At 43.9% G+C, this 25,528-nt stretch overlaps 1 protein-coding gene across 1 annotated transcript in view; it reads right to left on the bottom strand.

Annotated features, from left to right (window-relative positions):
* The window catches only part of LOC126237538 (uncharacterized), a 219,592-nt gene that overhangs the window by 40,529 nt on the left and 153,535 nt on the right, over window positions 1-25,528 (bottom strand). Inside the window, exon 8 of the mRNA XM_049947724.1 lies at window positions 20,842-21,002. Within this exon, the coding sequence (XP_049803681.1) occupies window positions 20,842-21,002 (161 nt within the window). The remainder of the gene's footprint in view (window positions 1-20,841; window positions 21,003-25,528) is intronic.

Below are 25,528 nucleotides of genomic sequence, written 5' to 3'. Positions count from 1 at the left end.
TTTAAAAATAGAAATGGATAGGTTAAAGTTAGATATTGGGAATTAGTGAAGTTTGGTGCCAAGAGGAACAGGACTTCTGGTCAGGTGAATACAGGGTTATAAATACAAAATCAAATAGGGGTAATGCAGGAGTAGGTTTAATAACGAATAAGAAAATAAGAACGCGGATAAGGTGCTATGAACAGCATAGTGAACGCGTTATTGTAGCCCAGATAGACACAAAGCCCACACGCACCACAGTAGTAGAAGTTTATATGCCAACATAGCTCCGCAAATGAGGGGGAGACTGAGGAAATGTATGATGTGATAAATAAAATTATTTATTTAGTTAAGGAAGAAGAAAATCTAATAGTCGTGGGGGTCTGGGATAGCAGGAAAAGGAAGAGAAGGAAAAGTAGTAGTCGAATATGGAATGGGGAAAGAACTGAAAGAGGAAGTGGCCTGGTAGAATTTTGCACAAAGCAAAATTTAATCATAGCTAACAGTTTAAGAATCATGAGAGAAGGCTTTATACGTGGAGGAGACCTGGAGATACCAGAAGGTTTCAGACTGAATATATAATCGTAAGAAAGAGATTTCGGGACCAATTGTTTAATTGCAAGACATTTCCTGTGGCAGATGTGGACCCTGACCACAATTTATTGGTTATGAACTGCAGAGTAAAACTGAAGAAACTGCAAAAAGGCAGAACTTTAAGGAGATGGGACGTGGATAAACTGAAAGAACCAGCGGTTGTAGAGAGTTTCAGAGGGAGCATTAGGGGACGATTGACAAGAACAGGGGAAAAGAAGAAAGGGAATGGGTAGCTTTGAGAGATGAAATAGTGAAGGCAGCAGTTGATGAAGCAGGTAAAAAGCCGAGGACTAGTAGAAATCCTTGGATACCACAAGAGATATTGAATTTAATCTACGAAAGAAGAAAACGTAAAAATGAAATGAATGAAGCAGGTGAAAGGGAATACAAACGTCTCAAAAATGAAATCGACAGGAAGTGCAAAATTACTAAGCAGGAAAGTAACCATGTGGAAGCATGTATCACTAAGGGTAAGACAGACATTGCCTACAGTCCTTTGGAGAAAAGAGAACCGCCTGTATGAATATAAAGAGTTCAGATGGAAAACTAGTCCTAAGCAAAGAAGGGAAAGCAGAAAGGTGGAAAGGTGGAAGGAGTATATAGAGGGTTTAACAAGGGAAGTGTACTTAAGGGCAGTATTATGGAAGTGGAAGAGGATGTAGATGAGGATGAGAAGGGAGACTTGATACTGCGTGAAGAATTTGACAGAGCACTGAAAGACTGAAGTCCAAACAAGGCCCCGGTGTTAGACAACATTCCGTTTGAGCTACTGACAGCCTTGGGGGAGCCAGCCCTGACAAAACTCCTCCATCTGGTGACCAAGATGTATGAGACCAGTGAAATACTTACAGACATTAAGAAGAATATAATAATTCCTATTCTAAAGAAAGCAGGTGCTGACAGGTGTGAACATTACCGAACTCTCAGTTTAATAAATAACGGTTGCAAAATAACACGAATTCCTTACATATGAATAGAAAAAACTGGTAGAAGTTGACCTCGGGGAAGAACAGTTCGGATCCCGGAGAAATGTAGCAACACGCGAGGCAATACTGACCCTACGATTTCTCATAGAAGATGGGTTAAGGAAAGGCAAACGTACGTGTAGAGCATTTGTAGGCTTAGAGGATGCTTTCGATGATGTTGACTAGAATCTTTCAAATTATGAAGGTGACAGGGGTGAAACACAGGGAACGAAAGGCTATTTACCAGATGGCAGTAATAAGAGTCGAGGGACATGAAAGAGAAGCAGTGGTTGACAAGGGAGTGAGACAGGGCTATAGCCTATCTACGATGATATTCAATCTGTGCACTGAGCAAGCAATAAAGGAAACAAAAGAAAAATTTGGAATAGGAATTAAAATTCATGAGAAGAAATAAAAACATTAGTAACGCCAGTTGACATTCAACCAGAATGGTACTTCCTATTTGCATATTAAACTCTACGATCCTAACAATTTGAATGCCGGACCGAGAATCGAACTAGGGACCTTTACCTTTCACGGGAAAGTGCTCTTGGTAGAGCACTTGCCCGCGAAAGGCAAAGAACCCGAGTTCGAGTCTCGGTCCGGCACACAGTTTTAATCTGCCAGGAAGTTTCATATCAGCGCACACTCCGCTGCAGAGTGAAAATTTCATTCTGAAAAACTTTGAGGTTTGCCGATGACATTGTAATTCTGTCAGAGACAGCAAAGGACTTATAAGAGCAGATGAACGGAATGGACAGCGTCTTGGAAGGAGGATATAAGATGAACATCAACAAAAGTAAAACGAGAAAAATGGAATGTAGTCGAATTAAGTCATGTGATGCTGAGGGAATTAGATTAGGAAATGAGACACTTAAAGTAGTAAAGGAGTTTTGCTATTTGGGGAGCAAAATAACTGATGATGGTCGATGTAGATTGGATACAAAATGTAGACTGGCAATGGCAAGGAAAGAGTTTCTGAAGAAGAGAAATTCATCAACATCGAGTAAACATTTGTCACGAAATCGTTTCTGGAAGAACTCGCATGTATTGTAGCGACGTATGGACGTGAAAAATGGACTATAGTTTAGAGGAGAAGAGACTAGAAGCTTTTGAAATGCGGTGCTACAGCAGAATACTCAAGATTAGAGGGGTAGATCACGTAACTAATGGGAGGTGGTGAATAGAATCGGGGAGAAGAGAAATTTGTGGTACAACCTGACTAGAAGAAGGGATCGGTTGGTAGGACATTCTGTGGGATCACATACTTAGTGTTGGAGGGAAGTGGGGAGTAAAAATCATAGAGGGAGACCAAGAGATGAGTACAGTAAGCAGATTCAGAAGGATGTAGGTTGCAGTAAGTACTGGGAGATGAAGAAGCTTGCACAGGATAGAGCAGCATGGAGAGCTGCATCAAACCAGTGTTTGGACTGAAGACCACAACAACAACATCCTCCTGCCTGCACGACTCAGCAGGACCAGCCATACCTCTGAAGATGTCCAATGTAGCATTGGACGAAACGTTAGGAATAGAAGAATTCCATGGACCACGGCCATATTACCCGGAAGAATCATCAACGACGTCGGCAATCCGCCGGGCGCCTTCGATCTGGGGCCAGCGCGCCTACCCGAGTCCAGAAAGCAACCCATTAGCGCTCTAGGAAACGACAGGAATACACCGAAATATATCACTTAGAAATTATAGAAATAGGATGTGCTCAACACCAGAGGTAAATCGGCTGCAGGAAAAACGTGAAGGAATCGAAGAGAAACGATCGTTGGAAGGACTGATAAAGTATATAGAAAAGTCAAAACAACCATAGTTGGAATTAAAAGTAGGGATGGTAACATTAAGAATGCAGTGGGAACTCCACTGTTAAACGCAAAACAAAGAGCAGATAGGAGGTAAGGCTTCATTAAAGGCCTCTGTGAGGGGAAGGACTTGTCTAAGGATGTGATAGAGCAAGAACCTTGAGTCGATAAGGAAGACCTAGGGCATCCAGAATTAGAGGCAGAATGTGAAAGAGTAGTGGAAGACTTGAGAACAAATAAAGCAGAATGGATGGATACCATTTCATCGGAATCGTTAAAATCGTTGCGATGTTGTTGTTGTGGTCTTCAGTCCTGAGACTGGTTTGATGCAGCTCTCCATGCTACCCTATCCTGTGCAAGCTTCTTCATCTCCCAGTACTTACTGCAACCTACATCCTTCTGAATCTGCTTAGTGTATTCATCTCTTGGTCTCCCTCTACGATTTTTACCCTCCACGCTGCCCTCCAGTGCTAAATTTGTGATCCCTTGATGCCTCAGAACATGTCCTACTAACCGGTATCTTCTTTTTGTCAAGTTGTGCCACAAACTCCTCTTCTCCCCAATTCTGTTCAGTCCTTCATGATTAGTTATGTGATCTACCCATCTAATCTACAGCATTCTTCTGTAGCACCATATTTCGAAAGCTTCTATTCTCTTCTTGTCCAAACTATTTATCGTCCATGTTTCACTTCCATACACCGTTGCGGTAAGTGGCAACAAAACGACTGTTCACGTTGGTGTGTACATGCTATGTACCATCGGACTTTCGGAAAAATATCATCCACATAATCCCAGAGACAGCAAGCACAGACCGGTGCGAAAAGTTCATGGGACTTGAGAGAACTGTAGAGAGTAAAATGTATAGCTGAAGCAAGATAATGGAATATATCCAGAACATATTTGAGGACGTAGGATGCAAATGCTACTTTGAGATCAAGAGGTTTGCACAAGGGAGGAATTGGTGGCGGGCCAAATTAACCAGTCGGAAGACTGATAACTCAAAATAAAGAAAAAAATAAAAATAAAAAAAAACAAAGAAAAATTATAGAGGACTAAAAAACGAAAATCTCTTTACTGCAAGTGACCACGTTATTGTTCAGTATTTTATCCACCTTCAGCAACTATAGTTGCGTTTATTGAGATAATCATCAACGAGCTGCAGAAAAAAATTATTTCCTTAATCGGTTTCAGGCATTTAGTGCCCTTCTTCAGAATGTTATTAGCGTCGTATTATATTCAGGTGTCAAAAATAGGATGCATACAGTACATTGCTGTGGTTATGTGGGCCACATTTCCTGTAAAAAATGGTACAGGCATTTTTGTACAGGCACTACGAACCATATGACCACAGCAATGTGCTGTGCGCATCCTATTTTTGACATTTGCAAATTATGCGATGCTTATAACATTCTGAAAAAGGGCACTCAATGCCTGAAACCGATTAAGGAAATAAAATTTCTTTTGTGCAACTGGTTGATGCATGTTTCAATAAAACGGTCATGTTATCAGTTTCACACATGCACTGCTCGGTAGCACTGTTTCAGATTCATCGCATACACAGTAAGCCATTGTGGTACTAAGGACAGAAGATAAAAAACAGAAAGAAAACAAAAAACATGGTTAAAGGGATTCTGCAAAAGTAGTACATGCAGAGCTTTTGTATTCCGGTTTCATTAAAAATCATAGTGTTATGGGCTAAACTTACGGAAATGTCTCTGTTGTTATGTATGGCACTTAAAACATAGGTAATTAAATGAATCATGGTGCATTAAATGCTAATCTCTTTTCTCATCATAAAAGAGTAACATGATGACAAGATAAAATCGAGAGGGGATTAGTTGATGTTGATAGTTATCAGTCTGAAATGCCGAAAGTAACTATGCCCGATACAAGATTATCTTCTTCTAAAGTTCTTTACGGATGTCATTAGGTTGATATTGGAGGGGTCGTGTACCAGGATCTTTCTTATCACGGGATCCATCTGACACTTTTCCTGAATTGAGGTTAGTTGAACAACATTTCTGCCTGTTTTCAAACTTCAGACGCTACATCGGAGCGAAAACTTAAGAACTGATTAACTGCATCCTAGCGAATCATTTACTCTACCATTTTCTGCTGTTATTGACTGTACCACTTTCGAAGAATTCTTGATGAAATGTCAAGGAAAATGTGTTGTTTTGAATATTAGCAAACACTTTCATGGAGTATTTTGAATTACCCTTTGTTTCAAAGAGTGAATTAATCCACCATTTTTAAGACAAACTAGCAAACAAAGCTATGGTTCCAACGTTTGCTCCTGAATGTCTTCATACTTAGTTCTTTTGTATGGATAGAAAACTAAACTTATTTGTAATTTTATTTCACCTAAGAGGAAGACAGAAAGGCACTAAGAAGTAGACGTGAAGTGTCATCAGTCAGTTGTGAGACGCGGTTTTTGTGTTCTTCACGGCTGTAAAGAAGTAGTTACAAGTTTAAATCGTTCAAACGCACTGTCCATAACGTGTGATCAGTTTATAGCTGAAGTTTTGTGCAGTTTTACCGTTACACTGACGTGACAAACGTTATGGCATACCTCCGAATATCATACACTACTGGCCATTAAAATTGCTACACGACGAAGATGACGTGCTACAGACGCGAAATTTAACCGACGTGAAGAAGATGCTGTGATATGCAAATGATTAGCTTTTCAGAGCATTCACACAAGGTTGGTGCCGGTGGCGACACCTACAACGCGCTGACATGAGAAAAGTTTCCAACCCATTTCTCATACACAAACAGCAGTTGACTTGCGTTGCCTGGTGAAACGTTGTTGTGATGCCTCGTGTAAGGAGGACAAATGCGTACCATCACGTTTCCGACTTTGATAAAAGTCGGATTGTAGCCTATCGCGATTGCCGTTTAACGTATCCCGACATTGCTGCTCGCGTTGGTTGAGATCCAATGACTGTTAGCAGAATATGGAATCGGTGACTTCAGGAGGGTAATACGGAACGCCGTGCTGGATCCCAACGGCCTCGTATCACTAGCAGTCGAGATGACAGGCATCTTATCCGCATGGCTGTCACGGATCGTGCAGCCACGTCTCGATCCCTGAGTCAACAGATGGGCACGTTTGCAAGACAACAACCATCTGCACGAACAGTTCGACGACGTTTGCAGCAGCATGGACTATCAGGTCGGAGACCATGGCTGCGGTTACCTTTGACGCTGCATCACAGACAGGAGCGCCTGCCATGGTGTATTCAACGACGAACCTGGGTGCACGAATGGAAAAACGTCATTTTTTCGGATGAATCCAGGTTCTGTTTACAGCATCGTGATGGTCGCATCCGTGTTTGGCGACATCGCGGTGAATGCACATTGTGAGCGTGTATTCGTCATCGCCATACTGGCGTATTACCCGGCGTAATGGTATGGGGTGCCATTGGTTACACGTCTCGGTCACCTGTTGTTCGCATTGACGGCACTTTGAACAGTGGACGTTACATTTCAGATGTGTTACGACCCGTGGCTCTACCCTTCATTTGATCCCTGCGAAACCCTACATTTCAGCAGGATAATGCACGACCGCATGTTGCAGGTCCTGTACGGGCCTTTCTGGATACAGAAAATGTTCGACTGCTGCCCTGGCCAGCACATTCTCCAGATCTCTCACCAACTGAAAACGTCCGGTCAATGGTGGCCGAACAACTGGCTCGTCACAATACGCCAGTCACTACTCTTGATGAACTGTGGTATCGTGTTGAAGCTGCATGGGCAGCTGTACCTGTACACGCCATCCAAGCTCTGTTTGACTCAATGCCAAGGCGTATCAAGGCCGTTATTACGGCCAGAGGTGGTTGTTTTGGGTACTGATTTCCCAGGATCTATGCACCCAAATTGCGTGAAAATGTAATCACATGTCAGTTCTAGTATAATATATTTGTCCAATGAATACCCGTTTATCATCCGCATTTCTTCTTGGTGTAGAAATTTTAATGGTCAGTAGTGTATTTGGGAACATGAAGCCCATGAATGGCTGCAAGTGGTCTCCAAGTAGCCGAACACAACCATTTCCAGTCGACGATCGGTTCAACTGGAGTAGAGAATCCATTCCATTCCATGTAAACACAGGCCACACCAATCTGGAGCCACCACCTGCTGGCGCATTTCCCTGCCGACAAGCTGGATCCGTGGATCCGTGGAGTCCACACCACACTCTGAGCCTATTATCAGATGCTACCAACTGAAATCGGCACACATCTGACCGGGCCACGGTTTTCCAGTCGTCTTGGATCCAACCAACGTTCTCAGGCGCCCAGGGGATAAGTTGCAGGCGATGTCTTGCTGTTAGCAAACCACCAGAGTCGGTCGTCTGCTGCGATAGCCATTTAACGCGGAAATTTCGCCACATTGTCGTAATGGATACGTCCGTTCTACGCCTGCATTTTACTGCGGTTATTTGACGCAGTGTCGCTTGTCCGTTAGCACTGACGACTCTACGGAAACGCCGCTGCACTCGGTCGTTAAGTGAAGGCCGACTGTCACTGAGGTGACTGTGGTGGGAGGTACTGGTAACCGACTCTGTGCATCACGGAGTATTGAATTACCCAACAATTTCCGAAATGGAATGTCCCATGTGTTCAGTTCCAACTACCACTCCACCTTCAGAGTCTTTCACTTCCCGTCGCAGGCCACAGCCACATCAGAAGCTTATTCACGTGGATCACCAGAGCACAACCGTCAGCTCCACCAGCGCACTTCCCTCTCAAACGCGGTACTACCGCCGTCTGTATATGTGTATAGCGCGGTCCCATGGGTTTTGTCACCTCAGCGAGTAATGCTGTGCATCACATTTAAGCAACGCTCGAAAATTTCTATTAACAATCAATGAAGGAAGCTGAGATTTATACTAATCCTCAGACCCAAAATTTAAAAATCACCAAGATTTTGGCGTGACAAAATCTTAATATTACTTACATAGGTTCTTTAGTAACAACATAGACAATGTGTTCAAAAGTGCTCGGACATGTGCCTGAAAATGACTTACAAGTTCGTGGCGCCCTCCATTGGTAATGCTAGAATTCAATACGGTGTTGCCGACCCTTAGTCTTGATGACAGCTTCCACTCTATCAGGCATACGTTCAATTAGGTAATGGAAGGTTTCTTGGGGAATGGCAGTCCATTCTTCACGGAGTGCTGCACTGAGGAGAGGTATCGATGTCGGTCGGTGAGGTCTGGAACGAAGGCAGCATTCCGAAACATCCCAAATGTTTTCTGTATGATTCAGGTCAGGACTCTGTGCAGGCTAGCCCATTACAGGTATGTTATTGTCGTTTACCCACTCCGCCAGAGGCCGTGCATTATGAACAGGTCCCAGATCGTGATGAAAGATGCAATCGCCATCCCCGAATTGCTCTTCAACACCCGGAAGCAAGAAGATGCTTGAAACATCAATGTAGGCCTGTGCTGTGATAGTGCCACGCAAAACGACAAGGGCTACAATTCGTCTCCATGAATAAAACGACCACACCATAACACCACCGCCTCCGAATTTTACTTTTGGCACTACACACGCTGGTAGATGATGTTCACCGAGCATTCGCCATACCCACACCCTGCCATCGGATCGCCACATTGTGTACCGTGATTCGTCACTCCACACAGCGTTTTTCCACTGTTCAATCGTCCAATGTTTACTCTCCTTACTCCAAGCGAGGCGTCATTTCGTATTTACCGGCGTGATGTGTGGCTTACGAGCAGTCGCTCGACCATGAAATCCAAGTTTCCTCACCTCCTGCACAACTGTCATAGTACTTGCTGTGGATCTTGATGTCTTGATGCAGTTTGGAATTCCTGTGTGATGGTCTGGATAGATGTCTGCCTATTACACATTACGATCCTCTTCAACTGTCGGCAATCTCTGTCAGTCAACAGACCAGGTCAGCCTATACGCTTCTGTGCTGTACGTGTCCCTTCACCTTTCCACTTCACTGTCACATCGGAAACACTGAACCTAGAGCTGTTTAGGGGTGTGGAAATCTCGCGTACCGACATCTAACTCAAGTGACGCCCAGTCACCTGACCACGTTCAAAGTCCTTGAGTTTTACAGTAATACCAGAAAATTGAGTCCGCCTTGATACAAAACACCTTGTTATTCGTTTATTTCTTTATTCTCCCAAACTAGTTTCGGCGACAAACATCACCATCATCAGTGAGGTTTTTTTAAAATCTTATTTTATTGTATGTTACAGCATGTTTTAAGCAATTATTATCGCTATCTGCGACATATTTTCTGTGCACTTTTTTTCTTTCTGTGTATAAAAGCAGCCACATAGCATCCAACGAACATGACACGATGTTCGCTAAGTAATAAACGGCAACAGAAAAAAGCGCACAGAAAATATGTCGCAGACAGCGACAATAATTGCCTAAAACATGCTGTAACATACAATAAAACAAGATTAAAAAACCCCTGATGATGGTGATATTTGTCGCCAAAACTAGTTTGGGAGAATAAAGAAATAAACGAATAACAAGGTGTTTTGCATCAAGGAGGACTCAGTTTTCTGATATTGCTGTTTTTCTGTGCAAACACGTACCAAATGGAAGAGTTCCAAGATAAAATCATTATTCCTCGAGTTTTCATGGCCTTTGTTCTCGGCTCTGTATTGATAACGGCAGCGGATAGCATCGGGTGACCCAGTGTGTTGACGCTGTCTGTTCGGCGTTGTGGATTTTGGTGTATCTCGTTGCATGCGCAGCAAGTGCTGGGTTCTTTTGACTATTATCCAGGAAGGATGTGGTTGTCAGTCAGAAAACCTATGGTGTGGCTGCCCAAAGACAAGTTGATTCTCCTAAGGATTTATGAGTGCAAGTGCTTCCAATCCTGCTAATCTGCTGCATTTAAACCTTTGTCGTACTTTCATGAACCCCACTTGCGGAAAAAAAAGCGGACCAAACGCAAACGTTACGAGTCACACTTGTGGGAACGGAAGTTTGGCCAAACTCCAATCGACACGAACATTATCCAAAAAGCAATACAGGGTCAGAAAAAGATAAGAAGTGTTGATTACCGACTAAATGTAGCAGAGGTAATGTTAAAGAATGTCCAACAGCCGGACTAGGAAAGCGTGAAAAACCACCACTAGGCTAAGCACCTCTTCGACTCAAAGTACAACATTGGGCCCATTTTCTAAAAGATATAGGACCGACGCAAAAAAGGCGTTTGTTTTTTACATCTATCACAAAACCACGAAGCCATTTAGGAATCCTAATTTTGAGAGTTGTTGGTATTTTAGGTACTTTCCTATTAGAAATTCGTCTAAGGGAAGTATTTCTTCCTGTAATTAAATTTTTTGGTGACAATATTTACATTTGTGTGTCGTGTTACTACATTCTTTCCGAAGAAGTCACATTCGACGACGCCCACAATGATTGTAATTTCCATTAATGTATTATTTGTCTAAAAATTTATATTTATATGGAACAAGAATAAAATTACTGTTAACATCTACGAGAGCAGTGTCACTTAAAGTAAGTAACCGTGTAAATAAGTAACGTTAGCGACATGTCGGCTTGGATTGCGATGTCTCGTTCTTCACGCTGGCCCGTTTTGCACGCGCAATGGCTTCGGCACGGGTTTCGTCGGACTAAATGTTAGGGGAAAGGGTTAGTTGGAGCTCAGTTGTGGGAGAAGTCATGAGCAATATTGTATAACTTTCATTAACTGTCTTGATAAATGTGGACAGTTATTTGCCCATGTAAAAATTTGTTATATAAAGATGTAATGGAGTTCATGGGACTTGTATTTTCCTTGCTTGATGTACGAGTGGCTCGAAGACTTCTTAGGTAACAGAACCGAAAACGGTGTCCTCGAAGGCGAGGGTTAATCGGAGATAGGAGTAACATCAGGAGCGCCCCACGTAAGTGCGGTAGGCCCGTCGCTATTTTCCATGTAAATGAATGTAATGGTAGGAAGGGTGGCCAGCAGTCTGCGGTCGCTCGCTGATGTTGCTGTGGTGTGCAGGAAGGTGTCGAAGGTACGTGACTCTAGGTTGCTGCAAGACAAAATTTATACTTGATGTGATGAATGACAACTGGCTATTAATGTGGAAAAATGTTAGTTAATGTGAATGAGGAGGAACAGCAAACCCGTAGTATTTGGATACAGCATTCCTTTCGTTTAAATCTCTGGGCGTAACGTAGCGAAGTGATGTCGAGTGGGACGAGCATGTGAGTACCGTGGTAGGGAAGGCGAATGGTCTACTTCGGTTTATCGGGAGAATTTTAGGAAAGTGTGGTTCATCGCTAAAGGAGACCGCGTGTAGGCCGCTAGCGCGACCTATTCTCGAGTACTGCTCGGGTGTTTGGGATCCGCACCAGGTCGAATTGAAGGAAGACATCGAAGCAGTTCAGGTGCTGGCTGCTAGATTTGTTACCGGTGGGTGCGATCAGCATGCAAGTGTTACGGGCGTGCGTCTGGAGCTCAGGTGGGAGTCCCTGGACGGTAGAAGACATTCATTTCGAAGAACACTTCCGAGAAAATTTAGACAACCGGCATTTGAAACTGACTGCAGAACGATCCCGCTGCCGCCAACATATGTACTGCGTAGGGACAACGAAGAGAAATTAGCTCTCGTAATGAGTGAACAGGGAAGGAAACGACCAGTTGTGGTGCAGGGTACCCTCCGCCACGCACCGTATGGTGGCTCGTGGAGTATGGCTGTAGATGTAACGAAATGTTTCCCTGGTAAGAAGAGAAATGTTCTGCCAGCTGTCCAAACCTCCAGACTTCCTGTACTTCGTTCCCTCGACAGCCGACCGCACACAGCCTTTTCTGCATGCTCTGTTGAACTAGCAATCCCTGCACCAGAAATAATAAGACTGAAGCTTTATCCGTTGAGTAAAACCAACAGCTAGATTGTGGTTACACCATCCTGCCCTTCCTCTCCGGAATTTAACACAGTAATGTACACATATCAAAAAAAGTTTTGCATCACCTCGCTTCCGAGAGTTCCGGAACCTCTACAGAAAACTGCAATAGAGATCATCATAAACATCATTTCCGCCATTTTTATTGCTCATGAAAACCACACATTGCACGTTGTACCACCATACAGCGAGACCTTCAGAGGTGGTGGTCCAGATTTCCGTAGACACCGATACCTCTAATACCCAGTAGCACCTCCTCTTGCATTGATCCATGCCTGTATTCGTCGTGGCGTACTATCCCCAAGTTTATCATGACACTGTTCGTCCAGATTGTCCCACTCCTCAACTGCGATTCGGCGTAGATCCCTCAGAGTGGTAGGTGGGTCTCCTCGTCCATAAACAGTCCTTTTCAATCTATCCCAGGCCTGTTCGACAGGGTTAATGTCTGGACAACATGCTGGCCACTCTAATCGAGCGATGTCGTAATCCTGAAGGAAGTCATTCACGAGACGTGCACGATGGGTGCGCGCATTGTCGTCCATGAAGACGAGTGCCTCGGCAAGATGCTACTGAAATGGTTGCACTATCCATAGGAGGATGGCATTCACGTATCGTACAGCCGTTACGGCGCCTTCCATGGCCACACTGCCGTACGTCGGCCCCACATAATGCCACCCCAATACAGCAGGGAACCGCCACCTTGCTGCACTTGCTGGACAGGGTGCCTAAGGCGTTCAGCCTGACCGGGTTGACTCCAAACATGTCTCCGACGATTGTCTGGTGGAAGGCATATCCGATACTCATCGGTGTAGAGAATGTGACGCCACTCCTGAGCGATTCATTCGTCATGTTGTTGGGCCCATCTGTACCGCGCTGCATGATGTCGTGGTTGAAAAGATGGACCTCGCCATGTACGTCGGGAATGAAGTTGCGCATCATGCAGCCTATTGCGGACAGTTTCAGTCAGACACGACGTCCTGTGGCTGCACGAAAAGCATTATTCAAGATAGTGACGTTGCTGTCAGGGTTCCTCCGAGCCATAATCCGTAGCTAGCGGTCATCTACAGCAGTGTAGCCCTTGGGCGGCCTGAGCGAGGCATGTCATCGACAGTTCATGTGTCTCTGTATCTCCTCCATGTCCGAACAACAACGCTTTGGTTCACTCCGAGACGCCTGGAAACTTCCCTTGTTGAGAGCCCTTCCTGGCACAAAGTAACAATGCGAACGCGATCGAACCGCGGTATTGACTGTCTAGGCATGGTTGAACTACAGACAACACGAACCGTGTACCTCCTTCCTGGTGGAATGACTGGAACTGATCGGCTGTCCGACCCCCTCCGTCTAATAGGCGCCGCTCATGCATGGCTGTTTACATCTTTGGGCGGGTTTAGTGACAGCTCTGAAGAGTCAAAGGGGCTGTGTCTGTGATACAATATCCACAGACAACGTCTATCTTCAGCAGTTTTGGGAACTGGGGTGATGCAAAACTTTTTTTGATGTGTGTATAAAGAAGAAAACCTGTAATTTTTTTTATGTCATCAGTCTTCTGACTGGTATGATGCGACCCGTGACGAATTCCCTATCGTGTGCCAACCTTTTCATCTGAGAGTAGCATTTCCAATCTACTTTCTCAATTATTTGCTGCTTATATCCCAATTTCTGTCTTCCTCTACAGTTTTTACAGTCTACAGCTCTCTCTAGTGCCTTGGAAGTTATTCTCTGATGTGTCAGCAGATGTCCTACCATCCTGTCCCTTCTTCTTCTCAGTGTTTCCCAAATACTCCTTTTCTCGACAGTTCTCTGGAGAACCTCCTCATTCCTTATCATTTCACCTAATACTCCTTCTGAAGCACCACATATCAACTGATTCTCTTCTGTTCCGATTTACTGTGCAATGTTATGCTCAAAAGTACGTTCTCAGGAATTTCTTCTTCAATTTAAGGCCTATGTTCGATATTAGTAGACTTCTCTTGGCCAGATATGTCCTTTTTGCCAGTGCTAGTCTGCTTTTTATGTTCTCCTTTTCCGTCCGTCATCGGTTATTTCGCCACCTCGGTAACTTTATTCCTCCGTCTACTTCATGATCAACAATGCTGATGTTAAGTATGTACTACTTGTCGTTACTTTTGCCTTTATTAGATTTACTCGCAGTCCGTATTCTGCACTCATTAGATTGTTCATTCCATTTGGCAGGAGTCCTCCCCCGGTAGCTGAGTGGTCAGCGAGACAGACTCTCAATCCTAAGGGCCGGGGTTCGATTCCCGGCTGGGACGGAGGTTTTCTCCGCTCAGGGACTGGGTGTTGTGTTGTCCTAATCATCAACATTTCATCCCCACCGACGCGCAAGTCGCCGAAGTGGCGTCAAATCGAAAGACCTGCACCAGGCGAGTGGTCTACCCGACGGGAGGCCCTCGTCACACGCCATTATTGTTATATTCGACAGATCTTGTAATTCTTCTTCATTTTCCCTGAGAATAGCAGTGTCACTGTAATAGCATCAGGAAACGTAGTTCTGAGGCGTTCGTGGGATATTCTAAAATAGTTTAAACATTTGCTGCGAAAAGAAATGCTCAAGTTTCGAAGCCCGATCGTAACAACCAATCATGTTCATACTGCTGATACTGGGATCTGTTAGAGACAGTGAGTGGAACCTCGAGTAAGGCTGCTGTGATCAGCGACCCGACCGTGAGACGAGAGCGGGTCCGTGGTACTCGACCACTTGCGCGCACAGAGCTACTGTGGACCTGTTAGCGAGTGGAGCCTCGAGGAAGGCTGCTGTGCTCGGCGGCTGACCCGCGAGTAGGGGGCACGTTATTTAGGTGGAACAGAATTGTTATGGGTCTGCTGAGACGGGCCATTTCGAGGTACGGCTGATGGAGATGCTGACGGTATGGCTGCCTCCTGGTCACGTCCTCTACACTGACTTCTGTTGTGGCTGTGGTGGCTGGATATGTTCGTGGAGATGTGCAATAATTTGTTATTTGCGCTATGTCACGAGTACTGAGTTGACAACTGGTTGCGTTCACAGAGATCCGCAACACTCGTACACTACTCCTTGCGCCTTGTGTTTGTTGGTGGGCTGAGTCTGGAACACCAAGGTCTATGTGAAGCCCATATTCTCAATGGAAACATCCGAGCTCCTGGAAAATCGATTGCGGAAGACCAACAGCCAGAACCGGATTTCGAGAAGCGACTTTTGAGTGTTTAGATGACCAACCAGAAGTGGTACTGGGAAATCGGTTCAAGAAATCCGGTTTTGGGAGCCCCACTTAATCATAGTGCACGACGATGTAATACTCTCTGACTCGTTCCATACTGGCCAGTCCGCCTCTCAAGACGTCTAGTTGTCAGTTCCACTCTTACGTAGGGATGTCTGGGTACTTTTGATAAGATGGCGTATGTACGTGTAGTATCTAACGAATATTATTAATGAGAAAAGTGGGTGCAGACTACGTATTATAATACAAGAATGGCAATTCGCTAGGTGGGTTTGAGCGGGGGGAGGGTACGAGGGGGTGGGGAGGGGGGGAGGGAGGAGAAGAGGGTCGCAAAGTGGTCAGCTCATCAGCACACTTGATGATGGGCTGCTGGTAACACGGTCGCTTGCCGAGATATTATGGCCTTTGGAGACTGACAGCCAGCCTTATCCAGTGAACTATTTCGTGAAGTTTTTACAAGTTTTTTTTAATCCTTACTATAGTCGTAATGGTTTTGTTCTCTTGGTACAGGCTATAATGTGATATGTTTTACACCATTTTCCACGTAGCACACATTTACACTCTTCACTCGTTTCATGGACTTTGTTGTTGACACTTATTTTATGATGAAACCCGTCTGTCACGAGTCATTTTCCACGTATCAGGTCTCTTTAATCTCTGGTACAGCTGTCATCCAGCATGGCTGGTGTATTTACCCAATATGCATTCGGTCAAAGTAACATATCTTGATCTCTAAGGTAAAAAAAAAAAAAAAAGGCTCTGAGCAGTATGGGACTCAACATCTGAGGTCATCAGTCCCCTATAACTTAGAACTACTTATACCTAACTGCCCGCCGGTGTGGCCGAGCGGTTCTAGGCGCTTCAGTCTGGAAGCGCATGACCGCTATGGTCGCAGGTTTAAATCCTGCCTCGGGCATGGATGTGTCAGATGTCCTTAGGTTGGTTAGGTTTAAGTAGTTCTAAGTTCTAGGGGACTAATGACCTCAGATGTTAAGTCCCATAGTGCTCGGAGCCATTTTTATACTTAACTAACCTAAGGACATCACACACATCCATGCCCGAGGCAGGATTCGAACCTGCGACCATAGCGGTCATGCGCTTCCAGACTGAAGCGCCTAGAACCGCTCGGCCGCAGCGCCGGTGATCTGTAACGTGCTACCCATTGTCGCAAGCAGGTAGATAAGCACATACGAAAAATAGAAGGGTGTAATGGATTGGCTGAATTTACGGTACAACTATTACTAGTTTATTGATTACGGAACAATCTTAATTTGACCTCTGCAGCAAGTTACACTTACTGATCTCACGAATACAATAGCCCGAAACATAACAGCAACCAAGAGCCAATATTAAATTTTGAAATTTAGCACTGTGTACAGTATTATAGGATAAAACAACCAACCGGTGTAGCGAGAAATTAATTCCATGAATAGCATTACTCGAAATCGAAGGATAACAAGACACTTTAAAAACGTTTAGTTAAATTTTAGCCCCGTGTTCAGCTTCGTAACATATGACACATATCAGTGCGGCAAGCCACGGACAGCACTGTATTCATTTTGTGAACAATCAGTTAAAACAGTAAGGAAATAATAACAGTAAAGACAATAAGAAGGAATGAAACGTCCCTCTCTCATGAAAACGCACAACAGGTTTTGAAATGTGCTTCGGTTGTCAAGCTACGTGTTGCTTTTAAAAATTTTCGGCTAATGTGGATGGAGTAACTTTTTTTACGGTGAAGGAGAATTAGAAATATAGGACTCAGCATGAAGCTGTCTACCTGCAACATTTAACCGAAGAGAAAAAGTGATTGCGCTGAGTGAATGAGAAACAGAAAGAGCTGTTTTCGAAGTGCCATATTGGGTAAATTAGAAAATTAGCTTCAGACCATAACGTGTAGACGCGATAGCGAAAAGGGGACTCCGGAATTCGGTGGTCGTACCCTGGAAAATGTGTCGCACGTTAAACGCGGTAAGCAGGGAAGCAGTGACAGCAGAAAGGGTCAGACTTCATTGATCTCGAAGGTGGACTGGTCATTGGATGTCACATGAGTAGAAATCCATTAGGAAGGTTTAAACAGTTCTGAAGCTGCCCAAGCCGACTGTGGGTGATGTCAGTGTGAAGTAGAAACGCGAAGGAAGGACCACGCCTAAATCAAGGCCAGGAAGACCTCAATTCAGTGACGAACAGCGATTATCGAGTATTGTGGAAGATGGTAGTAAAAAGTCGCCTGAAACCAGCGGAAGGAACCACTTGTGAGTTCCAGAGTGCTACTGGCAACCCAGCCAGTGCAACGGCTGGGCGCGCTGGGAGTTAAAAGTAGTGGGGTACGTACAGTGGTCGAGCCGCTCCCCATAAGACTCTCACCCTTGTTGTTAAGTGACGCTTGATGTTGGCAGCAAATGACTGGAGGCGTGTGACTTGGAGTGATGATTGTACTTACTTCTGACATAAGACATACCTTCACAAGACTTCGAATAGTTGCCTGCAGCACGCAGCGTAAATTTCTTTTTTTGGTAGGGTCTTAAAATAATATTTTTGAACACAGCTACTTAAAAAAATAAAACAAAGATTGCTCATGTCGTTCCAGCAATATCGTGATTATTAGCTGCGGAGCGCTACTTCTATTCCATAAGGATAGGAAATCAGTTTTTAAAAACGTTCAAATAGAATTTGTTTTTTTAAATATTTTAGCGTACATCTTGTATCAACAAAAATATCAGTTAACACAAGGTAGTGGGAGACTTAAAAAAATTTAAAACCACAAATCATGATTTATGCTCCTTGCTTACAAATTAATACTATCAAAACATGTCATTTTTTTGTTTTTGATTCTTAAACATTAAACTGCTCCATCTAAGAGCGTGGCAAAATTTGCTGGTATAAAACAATGTATATTTTATTGGTAAATAATGAAATAAATTACACTTCATCACAGCTGTAATACAAAAATTAAATCAGTTGTCTTTTAGATGTTGTTAGCAACCCAAGCTTTACATTGATATCACCTGTGAAGAAAAATCTTCTGTTACAATAGACAGTGCATTTAAGTCATATCTGTCCTTACAGCAGTGCTCTTAAACTATGACTTTACTGCATTTGCGACAGCAAATCAAATGTTTGAGCGTTGGTCAGGATATAGAACTCTATTAACTATGATTCTGCCTGTTTACCGTTTTTAGTGGGAAGGCAACGTTGTCATTTGGCTGAGAGACACAGCACAAGATGAAGGTGTCGTGGAAGTGTGTGCATTCTGTCAAACTCAGTAGCCTATTACAGTCCTGATTCAATGCAGTAGTAGGTTACGTCACATCTTCCTCTGAAAGCCACACGCGCATGTACCCCACTCCCAATATCGGTCAGGCAGTCGCATTCCATATGGCGTTATATCAGTAGTGTACTGTGGTTCAGATAAAGCCGTCACCAGAGTCTCATTTTTCACAGAATGAAACGCGTAGATGTCTAAAGTCGTCGTAGGCTGCATAAGCTCGTAACAGCAAGTAGACAAGTACACCAGCAGCAGTCAGTTTCTCACACGGCAACACTCTACGCGATACCATCTCCTTTCCATGAACTGCACATGCCACTGTTCGCGGACAGTATCTTTGTTAAGTGTCGTAGTTGGTACATATCGATAGCAGCAATTAGAACGTCGAAAAGCAACAGTGTGTCGCTGCTGTTCTAGTTCTGCTGGGTGCACAGGAATTGTAGAATAAAGAATAGGTCCAGGAAGGGTCCCCTAAACTCCCCATCCGAAATCCACAACTTGCCCTGCAGGTAGAAAGCACGTGTATGTGTTTGGACATATGAGTCCTCTGCCCCTCGGAGAACTAAAACCACAGTTAGAGTTTTCAATCTCGTTGTAACTCTTTGCTTGAATCGGTTCACCTTATCACTTGAATTTTGGTAATTTCAGAACTGTGCAGACAGACTCTTACGTTCCGCTAAATCGTACAGTTTCTGTTCCCCTAACAAGTCAAAGAAAGACAAAGTTTCATCCAGAACAAAGGTGTGAAATGGTGAAATGGTAAGACTGCACATACTGAAGTGTGGTTCTTACATAGCTTAAACGTTATGATTGGCTTAAATATACCTTCCTGATGTAAGCACGTACGACTGAAGCTCGTTATTATACAGAGTATTTCACTGTTATAAGAAAAAACCAAAGTGGCGAGTGGAGGACAATGAAACAAGCAAATAATCCTAGTAAACGCAGGTCCAGAGACCAGTTCTTTCCCCTACACGACGTTTGCAGAATTGCAATCATGCCAATATTGTAACATTGTTGATGTCTAAGGCTACGTTTACATTTTTGTGTATGTGGATATGCTTGGTGTATTTTAATCTTGTCGATAGTTGGATGAATTCCGCACTGCGGATTAGGAACACGGCCGGGATTTTTGAAATTGTGTGGGCATCGTTGAAGGGTCCCCATATCAAACACGTGGAACGTGTTTGTTCTCAAGGGCGCATCTGCAGTTTAGACCCTCGGTGACTATATTGTAAGGCTCGTACGTACTCAGTCGTAATCCGTCGTGCGGGGAAACCGTTGGTTTCCCAACTTATGTCTATTGGGATTATTTGCTTATTTCATTGTCATGTACACAACACTTAACGTTTGTACCTTTGTCGAGCACTCTGTATAAGTGACTGTCTTTAAATATTCCTTAGTCTTTCTTCTTCCATTTAGCATATTTAAGATAATAATGTACCTTTTTTCTGAATTCTGTAATGATGATGCACAATTATTCTTTAGCTTAAAATTACTACACTCCCGCAATATAATTTACTAAAGTGTTTGGGCGAGTGGCCAAGAATAATTCCGAAGTATTCTACTGGTTCGGAAGTTCGTGTAAGGTCAGTCTTGGACAAGTTGTGGAGTTCGCGTAGTGAGCAGGTAGAAGTTGTGGAGTTGGTGTGAGCTGGTTCTGTTAGATCTGGGTGTGACGTATTGAATATATTGGAAGTCAGGGTGCATGTGGAGTCATCAGTAACAGGCAAACTATTTTTGCTGTCTACCATCAACTCATCTCCCATCTTAACACAACACGCATAGAATCATACTACCACACACAATGCTACCACACTCTCCACGGACTTGAGATGTCTAAGCCGAGAGATCATATAATATCAGTGTGAGTATCTATGTTCTCTGCTGCAAGCCTTAGCGTAGTGTCGAGTCCACGCCATCACGACACACTATCATTATCAGGACAAATTCAGGCCCTTTACTGACCTCTGTACATATGGGTAATACGGTAACACATACAGATAAGTTACGTTACGCCTAAGTGCAATCGACAACAGGCCGACAGAGTTGCACGCAGCGGCCAATCACGTTTCAGTGCTTCAGAATCTCGGACGGACTCCCACCCAGGCGCCGCCACTGATGGACAGTGCGACACTCTTCGGGTCGATCTTGAGAGGCACCGGCGTCTTGTCGACCGCCTGGAGACTGAATCTGGACAGCAGGTAGACGAGCACCACCTTCATCTCCAGCAGCGCGAACCTCTGGGCTGAAACACGAGTGGTTCATCCAGTGAAGAAACATACGTAAACTGAATTACAACCGCAGCCTGCAGATAGAATTAGGTGGACAGAAAAAAAGGCACATGTGTCAGAACACTCACTGGTGAACCAAAACATTATGACCACCTGCTTAATGGCTTGCTGGTCCGTCTTTCGAACGAAATACATCACTGATTCTGCGTATCAGGGATCCGAAAGTTTATTGGTAGGTTTGTGGAGGTTCGCAGCATTAGATATCTACGCACAGGTCAGGTAATTCGAGTAAATAACGGGCCGCTGATTTGTGTACGCTGTTATGGCGCCCAGTAACGGCCCAGACGGGTTTCATAGGATTTACATAATGGAATTTGGTCGCCGAGACATAAACATGAGTTATCTGTAATGCTCGTCAAACCTTGGTAGCACGGTTCTGGCTCCGAGACAGGGACAATTATTCAGGGTGTTTCAAAAAGGAGTTTACAACTTTGAAAATTCATGTATTAGTTCATAGCACCTACAGAGGTGATTGTAGTGTCAATTTGCAGGGAAATCCATCAGGTACTGTCTCGCGTAGTTCGCTAGTGCCGAATCGCACCGAAAGGAGCGCTGGCCGCAGTGGTGTTAAAGATGACTGCCTTCACTGGACCACAGCGTGTTAGCTGTGCTTTTTTGGTTTGAAGAATCGAAGTCGGAGGCAACAGTTCAGCGTAATTTCCGTACCACGTATGCTAAGGTCCTCCTAGTAGGACTGCAATTTATAAGGGTGCTCGGTAAGAGATGGGAAATCATCATGTCGTCCAAGCACATCTGACGACGTCTGAACGAGTGAGACAACGTTTTGTAAACAGCCCTACGAAATCGACGAGGCGTGCATCTCGCGAATTGCTAATCCCACGTTTGGCGTGGGTTGAGAAACCGTTTGCATCTCAAACCGTACAGATTGACGATCGTACAAGCAATAAAAGACACTGATAAACTGGCCCACAAGAACTTCTGTGCGCATGTTTTGAATCAACTACATGAGGATGAACATTTCTTGGACAAAAATCATCTTTTCTGACGAGTCGACTTTTCACTTAAGTAGCAAGGTTAACATACATAACTGTAGGGTTTAGGACAGTGAAAATCCACATCAAACATTGCAAACTGTTCGTAATAGGCGTAAACTGAACTTTTTTGTGCATTGAGCAAGAACAAAGTGCACGGCCTCTTTTCTCCGTGAGAGAGCCACCAATGGCATAGTGTACCTGGATATGTTACAACAATTTCTGATACCACAGACCGATGAGGATGATCATGAACGAAATGTTTACTTCATGCCAGATGGTGCACCAGTCCACTGCCTGGCTGACGTCCGGGATTTTCTCAGTGACCGCTTTGCAGGTCAATGGATTGGCCGTGATGCGCCAACTGCATGGCCCCCACGTTCGCCCGACTAGACACCACTCGATTTTTCTTATGGGGACTCATCAAGGATAGCGTGTTTGTATATCCTGTGACTGCTTCTCTAATTGAACTTCGAGCGAGAATTTAAACCGCCACTGAGCAGGTTACACCTGCAATGCTACAGCGGATGTGTGCACGATAACCATCGTAAGCCACAAACAACATCTTTAGTGTAAGGTAAAAAAAAACTTGACGTGTTTGCCTACAAAATAACACTAAATCCAGTTCTATATCTTCTTTCAAGAAATTTATATGAATTTTTAAACTTGTAAACTCGTTTTTGGAACACCTGTACTGCTGAAAGATGACATCCCCGTTGGGGAAGACACCAAGCATGAAGGGATGCACGTGGTCTGTGTGTCCCATAGTGTGATGTTGCTCCCACCAGCCTGCGTCCGTGGCGCGCTGCACGTTTCGAGCCGCCATTCACCTCGATGAGAGCACTGGTGCAGAGGACCATCGATCTAGTGTAGCAAAAATGTGATTCATCCGAAGAGCCGACACGTTTCCACTGATCGATCGTCGAATCCCGATGGTCCCCTGCACACTACAATCGTAATTGACGATGTCGTTGGGTCAACATGTGAAAGCGTTGGGGTGGTCTACCGCGCAGCTTCATGTCCGACAGTGAATGACGAAGAGTGTGGTCTGAAACACTTGTACGTGCACCGGCACTGTCTTCTTTCGGCAGGGATGCCACAGATCACCGTCCAACCTACTTTCAGAGCAGACAATCCTCCGAACCCCGCGTTCTGTGAAGAGTCGTGTGCTTCCAAACATTTAGAGCGTAATGATAGTTCTACTGTCCTTCTACCTCTTTCCGTAGATGGTCAAGGGAGTAGCATGTGAACATTCGACCAGCTTCGCCATTTCCGAAATTTTCTTTCAAGGCTCTGCGTAATAATTATCTGGTCTTTGTCAAAGTCGCTTATCTGAATAGAGTTCCCAATTTGCAGCCCATGCCTTCGCTATGGTGATCCCTGTCCGCCCCTGCTGCGCTTACATACTGGGTGATCAAGAAGTCAGTATAAATTTGAAAGCTGAATAAACCACGGAATAATGCATACAGAGAGGTAAAAACTGACACACGTGCTTGGCTTGACGAGGGGTTTTATTAGAACCAAAAAAATACAAAAGTTCAAAAAATGTCCGACAGATGGCGCTTCATCTGATCAGAATAGCAATAATTAGCATAACAAAGTAAGACAAAGAAAAGATGATGTTCTTTACAGGAAAGGCTCAATATGTCCACCATAATTCCTCAACAATAGCTGTAGTCGAGGAATAATGTTGTGAACAGCACTGTAAAGCATGTCCGGAGTTACGGTGAGGCATTGGCGTCGGATATTGTCTTTCAGCATCCCTAGAGATGTCAGTTGATCACGATACACTTGCGACTTCAGGTAACCCCAAAGCCAATAATCGCACCGACTGAGGTCTGGGGACCTGGGAGGCCAAGCATGACGAAAGTGGCGGCTGAGCACACGATCATTCACCAAACGACGCGGGCAAGAGATCTTTCACGCGTCTAGCAATATGGGGGTGTTTTTTTTTTTCGTTTTAATAAAACCCCATGTCATTCCAAGCATGTGTGTCAATTTTTACCTCTCTGTATACATTATTCCGTGGTTTATTAAGTTTTCAAATTTATACTGACTTCTTGATCACCCGGTACTTTCGTTACCACGTCACGTGCCCGCGAGTACACTAGGTGGCATGCAGCACCGCGGTGGGCATTTGTCACAATGGTTTGGTTCATCAGTGTACACTGAACACTACTCGTTATTGTAACGACAATCTCATGCTTATCATCTGGAAAGTCCATCTACTAACATGTGTTGTCCAGTTACTTACAGATCGACCATTCATTGTTATGCGTTTAGGCGAAGCCATAGAGCTACACTTTAAGATCGAATAAGCATCCCGCATCCGGATGCGCAAATAAAGACAGTTCAGTTGTAACATACGTGGTTTGTCGGTATTATATTATGTCACTTGCATTTCATGAAGCCGCAGAAAAGAATCTCTGAGCTGTGGAAAGGAAATCGAACTACTCATTTTATTTATGTACAACGCAATGAAATGACTTAACTCTATAAAAGTATTACTGTATTACAATGCTCATTTTATTTATAACGTAATACAAAAACGTTTGAATGAAAGTAATCTTCTTGGGGTAGAAGGATTTGACCAAAAGAGGAGTTTAAATTCTTTGTTAAACTTCGCGATATTGTCCACAAGGCATTACAAACGGTCTTTTAGGTTGTCAAGCACACGTATACCTTCTTCCTTTCTGTACCACTTACTAGGCCTATAAACCCTGTAAAGATTATTATTGGGTCTAGTATTACACTTCAAGTGAGCGTAAATATAATTCTCTTAATGATAAAGAAATAACGAAAAGTAGGAAATATACAAATAGCTGGGAGGCGCAATAACTAAAGAAGTCAGCGAAGCAGAAAATGTGTACAATTGAAACGTCCCCTTAGAAAAATTACTGTACAAGAATGAAAAACTACAACTACAAAGGAAATTCTCTCTACAATTACGCGCTAGTAATAAACAAAAGCTACACTAATTACACAAACTACAAGAAAAAATCTGAAGATTCCAGTGAGGTATCCTCGGCTAAGGGTCGACATATGAAACGTCCCCTTTGAAGATTTTGTTCCATTGTGTCTAACTTTTGAAGATTTTGTCCCATTTGTTTCTGATTTTGTTCAAGCGTTGTGTCTAGCTTTTGAAGATTTTGTTCCATTGTGTCTAACTTTTGTAGCCTTTGTCCCATTTGTTGCATTAACTGTAATAACAATGCACTGGTGTCTGAAACATGTTCCTCAGTGCTTTTCGGCAGTGAAGTTGCACCGGCAACATTCACATTTTGACAAGCAGAAAATGTGTCTTGACTTATTTGAGAAAATGGTGAGGACCCAAAACCTGAATCTGCAGTATTTGCGAGATTGTGTCCTGTCATTTCGGATTCCTGAGGCAAGCTGTTGCCGACCTATCGATTGATAATGCTTCCCTGTTCACTACCTGTTTCACTGCCTACACCATTATTTGACGCCGGCTCCATTTCCCTATGCAC

Source organism: Schistocerca nitens, chromosome 2 (genome assembly GCF_023898315.1).
Source record: "Schistocerca nitens isolate TAMUIC-IGC-003100 chromosome 2, iqSchNite1.1, whole genome shotgun sequence".
In the NCBI taxonomy this organism is placed as follows: domain Eukaryota; kingdom Metazoa; phylum Arthropoda; class Insecta; order Orthoptera; family Acrididae; genus Schistocerca; species Schistocerca nitens.
Note: the sequence above shows the minus strand (reverse complement) of the source record. Positions and strands in the feature narration are given on the sequence as shown.